The following is a 19646-nucleotide window of genomic DNA, read 5'->3' as shown; positions in this document are numbered from 1 at the left end:
CCTTGGCCTTCTCCATATCCTGGGTAACCAGGTCTCCCGTTTCCTTGCAGAGAGGGCCCATATTTTCCCTAGTCTTCCTTTTATCACTGACATACTTACAGAAGCTTTTTTTATTGCCCTTGACATGCCTGGCCAGATTTATTTCTATCAGGGCTTTAGCTTTACTAAATCCTTATCGTAGAAGGATATAAAAATGGTTGAACAGGACTTTCCCTTTGTGAACCCAGGCTGACTGTGCCTGCTGATTGCATTAGTCTTTAAATGCCTTTCAGTAGTACCCAGTGTAATCTTCTCCATCATTTTTCCAGGAACTGAGATTACACTCACAGGTCTGTAGTTGCCTGGGTCTTCCCTCATGCCCTTCCTGTGAGCTGGAATAACGTTGGCCAGCTTCCAGTCAGCAGGGACCTCCCCACACTCCCAAGACCTCTGGCAGATGATCAAGCCCGTAACATCCGCCAGCTCCTTCAGTACTCTGGGCTGAATCCCATCAGGCCCCATGGACTTGTGAACATTCAGCTGATACAGATGGTCCCTGACAAGTTCAGTGTCCGCAAATGGAAAGTCACTGCTCCCACACTCGTGGGCCTCCGACTCAGGGGACCGGGCAGCGCAAGGTCTATCACTATTATTAAGGACTGAGGCAAAAAAAGCACTGAACGCTTCTTCTCCATCCCTATCACTCAGGTGACCATCTTCAACGAGTATCGCTCCAACGTTTTCTTTAGATCTCCTCTTGCTATGAACATTCTTCAAAAAACCCTTCTTGTCGTCTGACGCAGCACTGGCCAGTTCAACTCTAACTGAGCTTCGGCCTTTCGTGTCTTCTCCCTGCATGTGCGAACCACGGCTCGGTCATCTTCCTGCGAAGCCTGACCTTGCTTCCAGAGATCGTACAATTCCTTTTTCCTCTGGAGCTCCACGAGGAGTACCCTGGTCAGCCAAGCGGTCTCCTGCCCCGCCTGCTTGACTTCCGACACAGGGGAATTGCCGGCTCCGGAGCTTCTCCAAGGTGCTTCTTAAAGACTGACCAGCACTCACTGACTCCTGAGCCCTCAACAGCAGATTCCCAGGGCACTCTGCTAAGCACCTCCCTGAAGAGCTTGACGGTTGCTCTCTCAAAGTCCAGGCTAGCAACTCTGCTGTCCTTTTTTCTCCTTACACTGACAATTTTAAACTCAACGATTTCATGATCACTGTGGCCAAGACCATCCCATCTCCCACGAGCCCTCCTCCATTCACAACTAGCAAGTCTAGGATGGAATCTTTCCTAGTTGGCTCCCTCAGTACTTGTGACAAGAAGTTCCCTCCCACAAAATTCAGGAATTTCCCAGACCTGCTCATCACAGCAGTATGGTATTCCCAGCTGATGCCTGGGAAGTTGAAATCCACCATCAGGAGAAGGGCTACCGATCCACAGATTTCTCCTAATTGCCTACAGAAGAACTCCCCAGTGCTGGCAACCCAGCTGGCCGATGGGTAGCAGACACCCACTGTAACATCTGCTTTGTTTTACATCCCCCTAGTCCTCACCCAGAGGCTCTCAACCACATCATCACTGACTGTAAGGGCTGTACCATCAAACCTCTCCCTTACAAACACTGCGACACCTCCACCTCGCCTGCCCTGCCTACCCCTCCTGAACAGCCTGCACCGTCCATCCCGGCACTCCAGGCACGGGACTCGTTCCACCTAGTCTCACTAATCCCAATGATATCCCAGCTCTGGGAACAGAACAAGGCTTCCAGCCAAAGGCACTTGCGCCCACAGCCCCTGAGAGCTGCCTGTAGGGGCCGGGGGCACCCCAGGCCCCCTTAGCCCTTCCCCTCCCAAGGAGGAGCCGGGGAGGCTGGTGGGGCAGGATGGAACACGGGGAGCCCCCACATTCCCTCCTGGGAGACCTCAGAGAGTCCTTAGCAGCCAGCAGACACAACAGACCATGGCGCAGCCACCACTGCGGCTCGCACCACGCGGCCGCTGGGCCCCCCCGGCGCGCCAGCTCCTTCAGACTTTTGTGCTCCCTCAAACCTTCTACCTCCAAGGTAGGGACCGACCCGACCCCTGCAGCATGGAGACACTCTTGGGGGCAAAAGCGGAGGTGACCGCTGGCCAGCGCTCCTATCTCTCTTTCAGGCTCAGCCAACCTGTGCCACCTGCCCGGCCAGGAGCAGCCCTTGCTCACAGCCTGGGCACCTCCAGTGCAGGTGGCACCCCCAGCCCCCCAGGCACCGCCAGCAGGTATGACACCCCTCTCTGTGCTGGCACCCCGGCACCTTCAGCATCCCCAACACCCGGGCACTCCCAGCATCCCCACCACCCCCGTCCCCCTGGCAGACATGGCACGGCGGCTCAGCAAGCCTCGGCGAGCAGCCCTGCCCTCGCCTGGCTGCTGCATGCCCAGTAAATCCAATTGCCAGAGAATTTCCCAAATACTTCGGGCCATCTCTCCCATTTCACCTCCTAGAAGCAAGTTTCCTCCCTGATTTGCAACCCCGTCCCACTGGCACAGCAGCCCACCCTGCAGGAAGCGCCTCGCTCACAAGCTCCCCACCTTCCTCGTGCAGAGCTGGGGGACACTGGCAATGGGGGCCAGCTCAGCACGAGCCCCTAGAGGGTCCCCGCGACCCAGCACGGCTCCCACTCATCCACACAGGTCTGCAGAGGGCTCCATGCGGCTGCTTCTTTGACCCTCGGGTCTTCCACATCCAGTGGACAAGCACCAACCTGCCCCCCTCAGCCACCATCACGCTTGGCCACGGCACCGCTTCTCTGCCAGGTCCTGCCCTGTGTGGCCCCATGGTCTACGGGATGCCCCTGGCCTTGGCAGCCCCAGGGACGCCCCAGGGCCAACCACAACAGTTCCCACCCTACAACTGTCAGGGGAGAACCATGGCCACAGACCCCCAGGTGGTGCCGACATCCAGCCCCGGCTACCAGCACACCGAGGGGCAGTCTGCACAGATCAACATCTCCGGCACGGACACCCCCACCACGGCATCCCTAGGCAGCAACATCCCCCCGGGCAGCAACGTCCCCACTAGCCCCTGTGCTACCCCCGACAACCAAACCCTTGGGGACCTGGCCAGTGACCTTGCAGTGCCCGACAACGTGCTTCTTGAAGAGGCCCTAAGTCTATTTGGTTGGTCCCTGGACACGGCGGGGGTCAGCCAGGACAGTCCTGCCTACGGCCCCATGCCTGGGGACCCTGGTTGCGCCAGCGGAGAGGGAAGAGTGGTGGCCCCAGCCACCCCAGTGTTGCCAACATCCAGCCCCAGCTACCAGCACACCGAGGGGCAGTCTGCACAGACCAACATCTCCGGCACGGACACCCCCACTGCAGCATCCCCGGGCAGCAACATCCTCCTGGGCAGCGACGTCCCCACCAGCCCCTGTGCTACCCCCAACAACCAAACCCTTGGGGACCTGGGAGGCCACCTTGCAGTGCCTGACAACGTGCCTCTCGAAGAGGCCCTAAGGCTCTTTGGTTGTTCCCTGGATGTGGTGGGGGTCAGCCAGGATGGTCCCAGCAGCGGCCCCATGTCTGGGGACACTGGTGACACCAGCGCAGCCATTCCGCACTGTGACTTTGCCTCGCTCTTGCTGCCTGAGGACCTGCTCACCCCTGACTACAGTGTTCCTGAGACTGCCGATGCCATCCTGAGCTTTGAGGAATTCTACAGCATCGGGATGGAGCCCCGGGAGCTGTGGGAGGATGAGGGGACGCCCCTGCCACCTTCCCAGCCTGCCATGTCAGAGAAGCAGGGCCAGAAGCGGAGGAAGAGCACCTTGCCACAGCCACCTAGCAAGCGCAGGGCTCTTGCAGCCAGCACGGGGGTGGAGGGGGGGGATTAGATCCACCGCAGGGATGAGATGGAGATGGGGGAGTGGGGGGTGGGGGAGGAGGGTGGTGTATTTAGGGGGGCTGGGGGCTTAGAGTAGCTTTGATGGGACATTTTCCCTGGGTTGCTTTTTACCATTAAAAGCTTTTTCTCCAGAACTGCTCCATGCCCGTGTTGGGAGGGGGAGGGAGCGCAGGGGCCACCAGGAAAGGGCACTCAAGAGGTGCAAAAGCCCCGCTGAGCCCCAACTCAGAGCCAGTGAGCCCTGATGGGCACCAAGCCACCCCCAGGGCTGAGTCACCGCCAGTGGGGCAGGCAGTGGCTGAGGGGACTCCCCTGTCCCCTTCCCCAGGGGAAACAGCCCTTTGGCGGGGAAGCCAGGACAGACAGGTCCCTGCAGGCCTCACGGACACAGCCCCACGCAGAACGCAGCATGCAGTCCCTGGGACAAGGACAGACCTTGGGGAGGGGACAGACACACATGACAACAAGGCTTGCGAGGCCTTCGTCTTGAGCATGACCAGCATCGCCTCCAGCAGGGACAGGGCTCGGTGCAAAGCCCTTCAAAGCCTCAAGACAATCACGCCCTTCCTCAGGTCCCACTGCGCTCAGCTCCAGAGCCGGGCTTTGCCTCACTGCCATAGCAAAATAACCCCAAATCACCCCAAGAATGGGGAGGGAGGGAGCTGCAGGGCGGGCAGGGACCCTCCTCCCCTTGACTGGCTGCACCTTGGGCAGCTGCAAGACCAGGAAGGGGGAAAAAAATAATAAAAAAGGCACTGCACCAGCACCAGAAAGCGCCTGGAAGCTTCTTCTCTTGATTGCCCATTTCCCATCTGAGCTCCACAACTTGGGGCCAGTGCAGCCAACGGCGCCTTCGGGAAGCGGCCTCGCCTTTCTGGGTCTGGCTTGCAGAAGGTGCAAGGTGAGGTCCCCGTTGGGGCAGCCCCCCAGCGCCGGAGGTCGGGGGGGGATAAGCCCCTTCCTTAGGGCAGTCTCAGTGACGCCGCTGGGGCGGTGGGAGCCGCTCTGGACCCCCGGCAGGCACAGTCCCGTTGGCGTCAGCAGGGGCACCTGGTGCCGCTGCTGCTCAGCGTCTCGCCTCGCATGCTCACCCTCCCCGAGCATCGGCCTTGCCCCAAAACTCCTGTTCCCTGCAGCAGCCACACCGCCACTGCCCGCAGCTCTCGGGGACCGCAGAGAGTTATTCTGCTGGAGAGAAGGAGAAAAACAGAAGAAAAGAAAAAGCCCAGACCCAAACTTCAGGGCTGACCTAAAGTTAAAGCATGGTCTTAAGGGCATTGTCCAAATTGACTTCTATTGAGCCTGCTGCCGACCAGCACCCCCAGATCCCTTTCTGCAGGGCTGCTCTCCAGCCACTCCTCTCCCCATTTAGACTTGGCGCTGCTTCCTCCCAGGTGCACAATCTGGCATTTGGACTTGTTCAATTTCATCCCATTAATCACTGCCCAATGCTCCAACCTATCTAGACCTTCTGCAAGGCCTCTTGTCCCTCCAGAGAGTCAACAGCACCTCCCAGTTTGAGATCACCAGCAAGCTGGGTAATGGTGCATTCAACTCCTGCATCCAGATCATGGATCAAAAGATTGAACAGCACTGATCCTAGGATGGAGCTCTGAGGAAGACCGCTGGTGACTGGTCGCCAGCCACATGTAGCCCCATTCACTACAACCCTTTCAACCCTGCTGTCCAGCCCCTTCTTCACCCAGCGCACCGTGAACCCACTCATCCCACAGCTGGACAACTTGTCCAGAAGGATGCTGTGACAGACAGTATCAAAAGCCTTACTAAAATCCAGAAAAACGACATCCACCACCTTCCCTTCATCCACTGGGCGCAGGACCTTATCGTAGAAGGACATCAAATTGGTTGAACAGGACTTTCCCTTTGTGAACCCAGGCTGACTGTGCCTGCTGATTGCATTAGTCTTTAAATGCCTTTCAGTAGTACCCAGTGTAATCTTCTCCATCATTTTTCCAGGAACTGAGATTACACTCACAGGTCTGTAGTTGCCTGGGTCTTCCCTCAAGCCCTTCCTGTGAGCTGGAATAACGTTGGCCAGCTTCCAGTCAGCAGGGACCTCCCCACACTCCCAAGACCTCTGGCAGATGATCAAGCCCGTAACATCCGCCAGCTCCTTCAGTACTCTGGGCTGAATCCCATCAGGCCCCATGGACTTGTGAACATTCAGCTGATACAGATGGTCCCTGACAAGTTCAGTGTCCGCAAATGGAAAGTCACTGCTCCCGCACTCGTGGGCCTCCGACTCAGGGGACCGGGCAGCGCAAGGTCTATCACTATTATTAAGGACTGAGGCAAAAAAAGCACTGAACGCTTCTTCTCCATCCCTATCACTCAGGTGACCATCTTCAACGAGTATCGCTCCAACGTTTTCTTTAGATCTCCTCTTGCTATGAACATTCTTCAAAAAACCCTTCTTGTCGTCTGACGCAGCACTGGCCAGTTCAACTCTAACTGAGCTTCGGCCTTTCGTGTCTTCTCCCTGCATGTGCGAACCACGGCTCGGTCATCTTCCTGCGAAGCCTGACCTTGCTTCCAGAGATCGTACAATTCCTTTTTCCTCTGGAGCTCCACGAGGAGTACCCTGGTCAGCCAAGCGGTCTCCTGCCCCGCCTGCTTGACTTCCGACACAGGGGAATTGCCGGCTCCGGAGCTTCTCCAAGGTGCTTCTTAAAGACTGACCAGCACTCACTGACTCCTGAGCCCTCAACAGCAGATTCCCAGGGCACTCTGCTAAGCACCTCCCTGAAGAGCTTGACGGTTGCTCTCTCAAAGTCCAGGCTAGCAACTCTGCTGTCCTTTTTTCTCCTTACACTGACAATTTTAAACTCAACCTTGCACTTGTCACGAAATGCAGCGACTCCCCCCGGCTATTTAATTGTCACTTTGGGCCTTTGAAAAGTCCCTCAGAGGACTGAAAAGGAACTTTGGTACTCATGTGGTTATGGAGTTGGCAAACAAAACACTTCCTTATAGATACCATCAGCTGGGCTTATATCTTACTTTTACAGAAGTTACACTGTGTCCTGTCATAGGGGAAATGCGAGAAATTAACTGAAATCAATCTTTCATATCTTTGAAGACCTACAAGGCCAAAATCAGCATGGATTCAGGCTGGGATAAATCCAAGAAAACAACCCCACTGCCCGTCCTTGCAGCAGCCAAGAACGCAGCCCGAGCTGCAATCGGAATTTTGGAAAGCGAGCGTGCAACCCCTGAAGGGCTCCAGGTTTTGAAGGCTGATAGTGAGATCAAATTGAGCAGGTGTGCAGGTTTGGCTTCGCATTTAAACAACCACAGAAAATTTGCCAGGTAGGCAAGAAAGGTCTCTTATTTGCTATAGGCACAACCCAAATATTTCTGGCTAAACAAACTTTTGACTGGTAAGGGGAAGAGACGTGTGGAGAGACTGTGTCTGAGAGGGGTGTGTGCAGATCCGCAGCAGGATGGATCTCGAGGCTAAGCCCATCACAGGCAAGCAGAAACCTCAAAAGAAAGGCAGAGCAATAAACATGTATGGACCCTGTAGAAAAACTGAGTGATTCCTGCTAGTGCCACTTACCAATCTAGCAGGCTTTAAAAAGGCCAATGGAAAAACACCTCGTAGGAGACCATGCTGTCTGGTGCCAGATAGGTAGCTAGCAAGACTTCTGCACTTTCTGCTTCTCGTGTGTTTGCTTAGGACAAACCAAAATTCAGCCCTAGATGTACTCATACTAGTTCTTAGCTTTGCTGTGGAGTTATAGTAAAATGTACATAGCACAGACTTTTTCCACCTTTGAAACACAGTTTAGCAGTCTCTTTCTATAATCAAACTTTGCTCAGCAACTAGTGCAAGACCTCCTTTGGAAGTAACGCTTTGCTGCATATCATTCACATACTGTGCTCTGCCTGGCTGCAATCTCATGCCACATGGATTTACCTCATTAATGAACTGTTGCATTCAAGTGATTTGAGAGGTTTGAATTCATTTTGAATTTATGATAACCGTGCAGCTTGGGAGGAACGGAGTTTGCATGTACACCTGGTCTCAAAAATGTACTTATGAGAAGCGGCAGGTTTTGACAAGCATGAAGGGAAATGTCAGCAATAGCATCAGTCATGCCCTTAAGTGGTTAGCTGCTTTGACGCTGCTTGAGCTCAGGGGATTAAATAGCCTTACTGTGTACCAGGGGTCATGAAAGTGTAGAAAGAGGTTCAGCAAGTACTACCCTCTTTCAAACACAGTGGGAGAGGAGCAGCTTGTCAGTACAAGTATTCTTCGAGCAATAGCATTGTCAGCAATATTGACAGTTTGGGGCAAAGATTCAAAATGCACCAGCTTTTGGTTGAACAGATATTAATCTTTAACAGCAGTTTTTTGACCAAGGCAAGTGAGGGAATTCCTCATGATTTCTCCTTTTGTTTCCTGATATCCAACAAATAATAAATAATTGTTGAAATAGGTAACTTAACCTGGGCTGGTTTTTAAATCAGTGAAGAAGTTGTTTTCTAAAACACATCTCCAAACAGCACAAAATACCAGTTTAACAGGACCTTAAGCATACTGGTCTCTTCTGTCACACTGATATAAATTCTCCTGCACCTTTGGAGTCATGTAGTACATACCTTGCTAATGAAAGCTCTCAGGGAGGCGAACACATGCTTGAGAGCTGCTTCTGACTGCCCGTTTTTGAGAAAAGCCAGATGAATATCAAAAACCTTCTTCATGAGTGGGTTGTGGCCATCGTTGCTTAAAAGCTGGGTCTGGAAAGCAATGAGAGAATTTATTTTGCAGAAATGTTGTGCCTGAAGCTGGCAATGACAGAGATCATTTTGCGTAATTAATCACATCAATTCTTGAGCCAGATAAGGAACAGGGCCTTCAGTAAAAATATAACCAATAAATGTGACAACCAGTACAAACTTACACTAATTGGTCAGAGGCTATTTTTATAGCAGAGAATAAAACAAAAATATTTTATCACTTTTGCATCACTAATTCCAAAACCTAACTCAGTAATCTGTACAACTTTCACTGGTTGCCTAGAGGTATTTTAAACAAAACAGGCTGTTACCAACATAACTATCACACTGTTTTTTCCATTTCTTTTTATTTGTCTCGGCAAGTGTTTCATTTGCAGCCCAAAAGAGAGAGAGAGAGAGGGAAAAAAAAAGTCTATCGCATCTTTTCACTGGACAGATTTGTAGCTGTAGTGAGTCAGTACACTTCCCTTGTCTCGTGCAAAGTTTTGACAGCTTGCACCTTCTGAAGATATGGTAAAATGGAATTACTTGGAGAGGATTAATACAGTTTGGTATCAGAGTTATCCTGCCTGTGCCTGCTGCCACCCTTGCAGCCGCTGTGCAGGAAGCCTGGCGCATCGTGGCCACCCAGCAAGGATCTGGATGTCCCACATCAATAAGAGATCAATGGTCCCCATCTCATTGCCAGCCCAAGCAATCCTTGGGCTGGCTCAGATTTGTCTTTTGACATCCTGTACACATCTTGTAGCAGGGTAAGTTTCGGATCCATGCTTTTTAACTGAACTCATTTACTCTGTCAGTAAGAACAGCATCAGCACTTTTACTGCAGTACAGAGCACGCTTCTGTGCGGTAACACTGTATGACCATAAAAGCAAAGCAGAAGTCCATTAAAGCGGAAGGGAATCCAGTCTATCCTGTGGTTTGAAAATCACATTGTTTTGTGGTTCAGCCATATTCAAAAAGAGGCAACTGAGAAAGTCAAGCACGTTTTAACTCTTGCATCTACATCCTTCTGCTGTTGCCAGACTTCTAAGGAGTAATTTAATATATGCACCAGGAGGGCTTTTTTGCTCTGTAACAAAAAAGAGCAAATGATGTGAAGCAGAGGATATGGTGACCTTTTTCTTCATGTTGCTCAATACATCTAAAAAGGAAACCTTCATTGTGCTTACTCTGAAATCCAGAGTTGTTCTTGTGACATTATGCAAGAGATATCACTACGAGCAGGATTCCTCCAACCACACTTTGAGGAAGAGCTTTTCTGGAACAGTATTTCAGTATTTTGCTGCCAGCCTGGGGTTCACGTCACCACAGAGGCTTTGATTCTTGTAGATGGCAATGACTGCTGGGAGTGTGAATCACTATATGGAGGAGAAGACTTCTACCAGTCGTACTGGTCCTATCTGAACTGGTAACCACAGCTGGAATGTCTCAGCCCCAGAGACATGCATGTACAGCGATTCAAAGAAATCTGGGCCTTGTTTCTAGGCAATTTACGGTAGAAAACAGTGACTGTTCTAAGAACACTAGACCTCGTTTCCCTTTCCTCTAGTCCCTCCTTTCTATACGATGTACGTTTCCTCTTATTCTATTTTTGTAATGCCTACAGTCATGGTATAACATCCACGTAATTTTCTCTGGTCTTGCAGTTTTGAAGAAATTGCAAGATTGCGTAAGTGCATAATTACTCCGAGACCTCATGAAACACTCGGCATTTTGGAAAATAAACAAGCTGCAAATGATTTGCTTTTGTAAAGCCTTCCATAACCTGACACTCTAGGAGAACAGATCACCAAAATCAACACGCATACAGAAATACAGCACACTTTTCTACAATACTTTTGATTTCAATGCTGACCTTGAAACTCTGAGTGAAAAAAGAGATGGTGTCCAGGACTGTCAGGCACACTTCGGTGGCAATATTGCCCTCCAGTAACGCCTGGTGCACAATATCTGCTTCTGAGGTGCCGGCATCTGCGGATGGAAAGCAAATCAGGAGGAAACAGTGTTCAACGCTCCAGCTCCCACAAGATCTAAATGCTGATATAGATAAGGTTCTCCACTTGCACTTCACTGGGTTTGGGAGGTAAGAACAGCAAAATGCTGAATTTGCCAGCTCCGTTCAGAGAAGCTGCCTCAGCCTGATGCCAACCAAGAAAACCAATGTCAGTATTTCCCCCTAATCTCACTGTCTTTAAAGCCAGACAGAGAACAAGATGTCCAAGTTGTGTCCACAGAGGGGAAACGACAAGGTGCTTCAATGGGGCAAAACTCACGCACACGGAGAGGCTTAGAGCAGATCCCGGCCCCGGTCTCTGTGCAGAGCAGCTCTCCTGCCTGCCCTGCTCACTACCCAAACCAAGGCATTGCCTGCACGCACACTCAGCCAAGGAGCTGAGCCAAGACAGGTGAGAGGAAGAAGCCACACAAGTCCTAAGTCCCAGGGGTGATTTTTAAGGGCCTGGCTTAAATGTCACCCCCACCAATGTTGCAGGGATAAGCGGTGACAACTGTAATTCTGCAGTTTGAATATCCTGAAGCAATAAGCAGCAAGCAGAAAATGGCTACATGCAGTTTTCAGCAAGCTAATACTCCACAGTCCCATCTCGCTCTGCTGTACATACTGTGGTTGAGCGTGAAGGAGGTGTCCAAGCTGCCCAGATGCTGGAGCCGCACCTGCATCCCCCCAGCTCTGCTGCGGAGCGCTGGCATCGTCTGGGATTTCCTATCAGCTCCCGTGTGCTTGGATAACCAGGCATCGTGCACCCTGCAAGGGGAAGTGAAGACTGCGGGTTTGGACGAGCAGCAGCGGTCACACCACTACAGGATTACATGAGGCACCAGGATGGAGACCTGGCCTCCCTCCAGTGCACTAATCTGGTTTATCCTGGACAATCCCAGCAGGACTGACCAGGCTACCCTGGTCTCACCTGCACCAGATGGCCCTAGAGCTAATGAAACAGCAGTGCTGCTGCTCGGGGAGCAGAGATGCAGCCGTGACTCGTGTCTCACCTGCAGCCGACTGCGGGGGACACAGCCAACCTGCGCGGGCAGCCAGGAGCGCCTGGGCCTGGGGGTCTCATGCAGGAGCTGGAGGGGAGGGAAGGGGCAGGGTGCTAAGACGAGGGGACTCGGCTCGCAGCATGGTGCTGAGCAGAGTCCCGGCCCCGCAGGCTTCCTGCCTGCTTGGGTTTGCCTGGCGTGGGTGTGCGTGCTCCCTTCCTGCCTCGGCTGCGGCAGGGAGCCCAGCGACGGCCCCCCACCACGGCCCCAGACAGACTAATACAGTACCTGGCAATATTTCTCTTCCCCATGTATCTGAAGTGAAATAAACACACTCTAGAAAGAAAAGAAAATATGTAGCTGTTACAGATCCTGCAGATCAGGAATGATCCAGAACATTTAAAATCTGCCCTGTCCTTGTCTGCAAACACACTCGTCTGTGCATGAGGCTTTGGGTCTGTATTTACAAGTCACTTGACCTCACACCCTCGGTTTCCAGACCCTATGGCACATCCCTGCCTCCTCACCCACCTGGTCCACCAAAGTTGCTTGCAAAGCAGAGGTGGTGCTGGTTACAGCAGGAGGCTGTGCCTGAGCCCGGCTCACCGTGGGTGGTGGGACACCCTCTGCACAGCCCGGACTGAGCACAGTGCACCACCACTTCACTGTGCTCCCCCGATATCCACCTCTTTCTCCTCACAGGGAGGAGGAGCATTTCATTACAACCTGGCCAGACACCTCTAGTGCTGCACAGGACTACGTGCACCCTGCGAGGCACACCACACTCCTGTCTTCTTCTGGTCCAATGCTGCCTGCACAAAGGCGCAGTGTTTGAATTGCAGCCTCATGATACTCACTCCAGAAGCACAAGGACATTGATCAGCTCCTGGGGGGAGAATTTGTTCCAGTAAGCTAAAAGAGTATCTGAAAGAAAAAAAAGGTACACGAGATTTAGAAAAAATTAAAGAGGACTTTACAGACCAAAACAGCTGGTGATGGTCTCTTGTCTTTCTGGCTGCCCCGCAGTGAGCAAGAGCCACCAACCTTCAGAGATCATCTTCACAATGTAGAGGTAGCACATCAGGAGCGTCCGGATCTCAAACTGGTCCAGCCGGCTGCAGTGCGACACACTGCTCCTCGTGGAGCTTCTGCGGATCTAAGGGGACACAGATGTGACCCAGTGGCCCTGGGTGCCTGGGCTGCGCCTGAGCGGAGCACGGGGCCAGATGCCATGCAGCGTGGGCACAGCAAACCTGGCACGTACCAGATGTGCCAGCATTCCTCCTGTGCCCCTACATGTGCACCCCCACAGCACCGTGCTTTGCAGACACCTCATCCTTTGGGGCTCCTGCCCATCCAGTGACAAGCAGTCTGGAAATCCTGGACGCATGGCTGAACGCCTCTCTGCCCAGAAAAAAAAAGTCTGGGCAGAGAATGGTGGCTTGTCTAGCAAAACATATGGGAGTTATCTAGCAAAGCATGTCTGCTTTCACCTCCCCTACTCTCTGCAGCATCTAAGCTCCTGGACATTTTTGAAGTCAGTTCTCTTCAAACCAAATAGTTCATTAGCTGTCACAGTTTAAAGCAAGAATCTAACTTTCTGTTAAAGATGTACACTTCAAAACAAAATGTCAGTTATTAAAATAACAGGAAATTTTAGCTTAGGAACTTTCTTTTTTCCCCTGATTTTTGGAAGCGTCTCGTTTTTCCTCCTACTTGTGACTTAGGCGAAGATAAGCGAAATCCTGTCGGTGAGTCAATCTGTGTGGGAAAGGCTTGGGCATTGTGTGGTGGGAAACACGACTTCTAAAGCTTTATCAATATTTTTTGCATTCTCTGTGCTCGCCCTAGCCGTATCCTCTGACGAATGGATACGATTAAGCTCTAAGCAGGACGTTTCTCTTAAAGCTGTGCCTCACATGTTTGGAGAGCGATCCACAGATCTTATTTGTTGTTTATTCTGGGACAAGCTGTGGATGTGAGTCACAATAAAACAGAACTAAACATTCAGTTTATAGTTGGAGATACAGTGCTATAGCCAGAACTCTGCTGTTGACCATGTCAAACTATCAAGTCAGCACACAACTCACTCCAGAGGAACAGGCGATAAGCAACATGTCTACCTCTATAGAGCAGCATTAAAGCTGTGCTCCTCCACGTGGCATTGCTTTTACATGCTTTTGTGGACATTGCATTCCCTACCAGAAAAGCTCTTTTCAACGACTCTGAAAAATGTACCTTCAAGGACACAGAAGAGGACATCTAACTGTGGGGAAGAGCTGAGCTGCAAGCAATAACGCTTTCTGCAAACCCCGTCAGCGGGGCTGAAGCATATGCTCAGAGCTTTGGTGAATATGAACAGTTTGATAGTCAAGTGTTTGGCTATACTTGGTCTTGTAGCTTCGTGATTCATGTGAGAGAGCTTGAAAGGCCCCACCTCTCCTAAGCATGTCGGGACGCAGCCAGCAGGCACCCAGACAATCTTTGCCTTGCTCGTTGTAAGGGCCAAAGTTTTTAAAGATGCATCAATGATTCACGCCAACCCAAGACATCTGGAAAGCGCCTTGAGGAAAACCAGGGGCTGGTTTGCACAAATATCTGATTTCCATGCGTGCAATCTGCCAACGAGGAGAGTACACCCTCTCTGAATAGTGGGGTCAGAGCTCTTGGTGGTGTGACCGCGGTCACCTTCTGCAAGTTTGGGGGCTCTGGCTACTAGCCTGTGCTGATGTTCCTACAAATACCTCATCTGTTAAGTCAGCGGTCACTGGCAATCTCACATCACGGTGCTTTGCCTCCCAGCTGTATGTGGAAATCAGTTCCCAGCACCCGTGCACTGGGCACTGGCCAGGCTCAGAGCCATCCCAGAACAGGGAGCATGTCTGAGTATGGATAAATGCACCATGGGAGCAGAGATTTTCCCCATGGATTTTGCCTTTCATTTTTGAGAAGTGATTTATCAATGGTTATATTTTTGGCTCAGAGATGTTTGACGGGTAAAGCATACCAGACCCATGAGTCTGACCTCCTCTGTTTAATATGAATCTGTTTGTTTCCAAACAGAGATATTTATAAGCTGGCTTTTGAGAGCATTACCACAGGGAACTCCTTTTCCCTCCCCCTTATTTAACAGAGCCCACAGACTGGTGCAGTGAGCACCGCTCTTTCTAACTCCAGATACATTACATTTTCACTCTGATCCGGGGAACTGGTTGCCCCTTCTGAGTTCAGGGATCCTTTTGAGTCCTCTCGCTTTATTGCATGGCCATTTGGAAGTGCTGCTCCGCAGGCTGAAAAAAACCCAAACCCCACAATTAACCCCTTTGCACTGGCACTGCTCAGCGCATCACGGACGGTGAGTGGAGGATGTGATTCGGACAGCACAGACGGGGCTTGCCAAAGCCCCATGTTGAAAGCTGATTGATCTGGAAAGGACAGTTGGGGTGATACCATGTGAAGGGAAAAGCACACAAACTCCGAGAGGTCTTTTGACAGGTGACTATTTCAGGTTTTGGGTAATGGGTTTTGGGGTTTTGGGATGGATAAGTTACGTTCAAAATAAATGGGAAAGTTAAAGTTTACAAAAATTAATTTACCTGGATCTTTGTCTGCAATCAGGCTGGATCTATTTGAGGGGGATGCAAAACTGCACACGAATTCATCCCTGGATGCCTGTAAAGCAATATAAGGTTTTTTGTGACCAATGGAAGATAATACCTATTCTCTTATAGAAGAGAATAATGAAATACAAAAAGGCAAATTAGAGCAGCTTTTAAAAGGCAGATAAAAAAAATAAATCTATTTCCTTACTTCCATAACAAGGAGACAAATGACTTGGGCAGGAGTACAAGGAATAGCAGAACATATTGAGGTAAGTCATAGCAATTTTTTCCCTTTTGTTTTTCATCATTTTAGTTGAAATTTTGATTTGTTTTTCTCAAATGTCTTTCTTTTGTTGTTGTTTTGCCCTGAACAAGGAGGAAAGTCTAGTCTGCAAGGCTAATCCCACCTGGGAACTACACACAACCCTGAGGCAGATGGGCAACTCCCCAGAACAGCTGCTGGAGTCGGAGGCTGAGTCCTGTTGCAACTCATTGCACTTGGAGGGACCTACCTCACCTCACGGCACTATGCATACTGTAAAGAAACAATAAACGAGAGCAAGCAAAAGGGCAGAGACATTGTACCCAGTGCTATAGGCAGAGCAAAGTCCCAGGAAAAGCCAAACCAAAAGAAACAAGTACATTACGGGGCTCTGGGGAGAAGAAAAACAAACTTATTTCTAAAGCTGAGCCTGGCTGCAGGCAGTGGAAGTCGTACAGGGGGTGTGCGGGGAGAGGACAGAGGAGGAGGGCAAAGAGGCATGGCTGGGCTTTACTCACGGGGCTGGAGGCGGCTGTGCAGGAGTAGAGCGCCTCGCGGCTGGCCACTCGCTGGAGGTTCTCCAGGAGCAGCCCGAACAGCGGCAGGTAGAGCTGGGCGATTTTTGCCTGCTGGTTCTGAAAAAAGACAGGGAGAAAAATGTAAGTAAGAGCCCAGGCTTTCAATGGAGTGAAAAAGGGAAACTCTTGAGCCAAAACACATATACATATATATATTTACACACTGTATATGGTGTCTGAGGACATGGGTTGGTTTGGCTTCTCATCTCCACTTCCAGAGCTGCCAGGTAGGTATTACCCTTCTAGCAGCAAGCTTGGGGCACTCAGGGATTTTGGAGGCTGAATAACATTCCCAGCCATACCGGATGTGCGACAAACTAAACCCTGGATTTCCTAACTTTTTAACTGGCACTTTACTCACGTGGCTTGATTTTCAAGTGCCACACCCAGGAATAATGAAATAAAATCATTTGCTCCTTGCCTGGTGCTGGCTATTGCTTCTGGTCAGGGATTCTCCATAGCAAATGCTTCTACTTAAAACAGTTTGTAGGAAAAGGTTAATTTGGATTAAGTGATATAGATCAAAAATAGTCTGGTTGACGTTTCTAAATGCAGGGCTCTCTTACATCCGATTCTTTCTTGTTAAAAATTTATTATTCTGGACTTGACAGGAAGGTTAAAAAGAAAAAAAAAAAGAAATTTAAGGCTTGCGAATTGAATGGTATGTTTTGACTGATACTCATTTTTTCTTCTGATTCAGTATGAAAAAAGATAAAAAAAATCTTGAAAAAGCCCGTGGGTTGAGAAAACCCTCTCTTGACCATTGATGGAGCCGGGGTTTTCCTGGCTGGATCGAGACTGCAGCAACAGACCCTGCCACGCACAGCCTGTCCTGCCCATGATATGATTTTTTTTCCTCCTGTCTCGGGACACCAACTGAGCATCCTGCCCTGGCTCCAGGCAGTTTCCTGGTCACGCAGCCCAGAGCACAACGCACGTACAAAAATCCAGTAAGACAGGCGGTGGTTTTGAGGAGGCAGGGAGAGTGCTGCACGCCGAGGGGACAAACAGCTCCTGAGTTAGCGTGAGGGTTTTCAGGCACCCAGAAGAGCAAAAACAGGCTGCCTCTGACCCAGCCTTGGCAGAGAGCTGGCAAATCTCTGCTGAAATATCAAGCCTTGCCAACTACCACGGGTCGCAGTTTTGTTTCCAGGCTGTGCAAATCACTGGGGATCCTCGCTGCAGAGAAAAGCAAGCCCACCTCCTGCTTAGCCCTTCCAAACAGGCAGAGAAGGGACAGGAGGGAGCTGGCTCTGGGTCCATGCAGAGGGCAGGAGCCCTGGGCACATTCGGGTCACTTCTCCCATCCTTTGTGCCCAGGAGGCTATCCACATTCCCAGATAAAACCCAGGAATGCAGCACACTAGGAGCAATTTGAAGAGCTAAACTCTAAGCAGAGGCATGTTTTCAGCCTAGAGCAAGGACAGGTAGCATCTGCACAGGTAGCTCAGTGCTTTCAAGGACATATGAGTCAGAAAGGAGCAGCATCAAGAAAGCAAGCAAGCCCATCTCCAAGCTCTTTCAGCAATACCACACGCTGAGCCTCTGACTGAAGAAAGCTGAAAAGTATCCAGTGGAAATCCAGCATTTCCTGACAATCCACAGATCCTCTCCTCTGATTCACTAATTAGTAAAACATGCAGCTGACTTGTAACAGAGATCAGTCCTGTTTCCTAATTATAGTGTATTAATGCAGGATATCAATTTAAGACCAGAAGGACATTGGCGTTGCTTAATTTTGTTGAACAACCTCTTGGCTAACAACACTCTCAAGTTCCTTAATGGCTCTGGGCTTTATTATCTAAATATTCAGCATGAATACAGTGCTGCAGTTATCTGACTGCATTGTTTGTGTTCCTAGATCATTTCTCAGAGCTATTACTGTAATACCATAACTATCGGTTACTTACAACAGTTGCCTAAAAAGTAAAGAGAATACCCTTAGTGCATCATGCAAGATCTAGAACGCTGATATGTGTTTTTTCATAAAATTCAAGAACATTACTTTTAAAAGCCAACAAAATATGCCTGACCTTGTGCTGGTATCTGTTGTCGAAGGCATGCTTTATCAAGAGATTCTTTAAGACCGAGATGGCCGTATATCTGATATCGTAGTTGTCCTGCAAGGCAACAGAGGCTTCTCTGAGAAGCATCCCCACCAGGAAATGATGCCTGCAATACTCATCAGTTAAACTGTATTCAAGATTTACATCTGAAAGAAACAGCAAGGCAATAGTTAAGGGAACTGTTCCGAGGATCTGTTCAGAGCAAGACATAACGGTCATGGCTGCAGTTCATCACTCTCTCTCCTACAGTGCACTGATCTTTTAATAAAGCCTGAACTGACTACAGTTTTCTCCACCACTGAGTTCAGTCATAGCAAAGAACTTGGCATCTTCCAGTTCAGGGTAATCATTCAGTTCAGTCCTCGCCATTTCAGCAGCAGCTGAATCAGCAGATTTCTGCAATGTGATGCTTTGCAAAGCTTAGTGCTCCCAAGAGTGGTCTGTAAAGTCAGAGATGGATGAAACGGGGAAAGACAGCATGACTTACTGCTGGGGGGCTGCTTTGCTCCTGACTGGCCGTGATCCTGTAAATCCCCCAGCTACTCAGGCAGCAGAGGTGCTAACCTCCACGGAGCAGCTATGAGGGTGGTAACGGGCAGCAGAGACGGTGCGGTTATCACGGTCACCCAGCCCTAGCAGTGCCATCTCTGCAGCTTGTTCCACATCCTCCGTGAAATCTGCATTCCTTCTCGCCAGGTCAGAGAGCAGAGAAAAGGCAAATACTCCTGCTGGGATGAGGAATGCAAACAAGGACATGGTGCCACATGACCGCTACTGCATCCTCCAGCAGTTTACACAGCTGGGCTTTCCAGCCCCACTGCAAGGAGCGGGGAGCCAGGGCAGGGTTCCAGGCGGCTGCTTGCCAGAAGCTGCCAGACTCCCTTAGCTTCCCAGCAGCAGATATTGAACACAGCTCTTTAATAGCTGCACTGACTGCCAGGAGAAAGGCAGGTCAGTACCTAATCACCTTGGTTAACTCAACTTGTACCCTGCATCTCACATAGATTCAGGCTATATACTGCGATCAAAGGAGCGCCTGCTACAAGGGTAAGGCATCATTTTCACCAATTTGCCTGGATAACGCAGCAGAGAAGCGACAGAGACACAGATTTCAGTGCAGGGTGCGTGTGCACTCAGGCTGCTACGAATGACCTTGCCCTGACACCGTTATCTCTGTCAGGCAACCCATCTGCCTAATCAGAGCGGCAACAGGCACCATTTGACTGTTGGGTTATGGCACTAAGCCTCCCGGAGGGATAACCCCAAAGCTGTGTGTTCTTCCCCCAAAGGGTACAAATGCTGTCTGCTCAGCTCAAACTTTTTTTTTTTTTTTTTTTTTAAAAAACCCACAGGTGTGAAAGTTTTTCTGTGGTAAGACAGGGTGCATATGCACAGCTTTGAAAATCCCAGGCAAAGCGTTCCAACAGCTCTGTGGCTGCAAAAGGTATTTTTAAGTTCATTGATTCAGAAGTAGCATTTACTGGTTTGTGAAAGTCTGATTCAGAGG

General features: G+C 50.3%; 2 protein-coding genes across 9 annotated transcripts in view; one reads left to right on the top strand and one right to left on the bottom strand.

Annotated features, from left to right (window-relative positions):
- Positions 1-19646, bottom strand: part of DOCK11 (dedicator of cytokinesis 11) — a 93927-nt gene that overhangs the window by 23157 nt on the left and 51124 nt on the right. For 6 of the 8 annotated variants that reach the window (XM_087748968.1, XM_087748970.1, XM_087748969.1 and 3 more), the window contains 11 exons: positions 18107-18285; positions 16014-16130; positions 15228-15303; positions 14818-14921; positions 12676-12787; positions 12489-12555; positions 11920-11967; positions 11641-11718; positions 11253-11395; positions 10487-10602; positions 8490-8627 (listed from right to left, as the gene is read on the bottom strand). In XM_087748968.1, the coding sequence (XP_087605094.1) occupies positions 8490-8627; positions 10487-10602; positions 11253-11395; positions 11641-11718; positions 11920-11967; positions 12489-12555; positions 12676-12787; positions 14818-14921; positions 15228-15303; positions 16014-16130; positions 18107-18285 (1178 nt within the window). The remainder of the gene's footprint in view (positions 1-8489; positions 8628-10486; positions 10603-11252; positions 11396-11640; positions 11719-11919; positions 11968-12488; positions 12556-12675; positions 12788-14817; positions 14922-15227; positions 15304-16013; positions 16131-18106; positions 18286-19646) is intronic. The other 2 variants (XM_087748972.1, XM_087748973.1) reach the window with 1 other exon arrangement.
- LOC104012909 (proline-rich protein 22) lies at positions 1259-3852 on the top strand. Its single transcript, XM_087748114.1, has 3 exons — positions 1259-1356; positions 2114-2238; positions 2654-3852. Exons 1-3 carry the CDS (start codon positions 1259-1261, stop codon positions 3850-3852), a joined length of 1422 nt encoding a protein of 473 aa, XP_087604240.1.

This window comes from Nipponia nippon, unplaced genomic scaffold, assembly GCF_047370975.1.
Source record: "Nipponia nippon isolate SJK-2023a ecotype South Korea unplaced genomic scaffold, ASM4737097v1 scaffold_12, whole genome shotgun sequence".
Classification (NCBI taxonomy): Eukaryota; Metazoa; Chordata; class Aves; order Pelecaniformes; family Threskiornithidae; genus Nipponia; species Nipponia nippon.
The sequence above is the reverse complement of the archived record's forward strand: the minus strand, read 5'-3'. Positions and strand labels throughout refer to the sequence as shown.

What these genes read in the sequence shown, in the direction of transcription:
- LOC104012909 (XM_087748114.1), top strand. Translation starts at nt 1,259, where the DNA reads ATGGAATCTTTCCTAGTTGGCTCCCTCAGTACTTGTGACAAGAAGTTC. An exon ending in CTGCTCATCACAGCAGTATG is followed by an intron (nt 1,357 to 2,113) that starts GTATTCCCAGCT and finishes ACCGCTGGCCAG; the next exon opens with CGCTCCTATCTCTCTTTCAG. An exon ending in CCCCCAGGCACCGCCAGCAG is followed by an intron (nt 2,239 to 2,653) that starts GTATGACACCCC and finishes TCATCCACACAG; the next exon opens with GTCTGCAGAGGGCTCCATGC.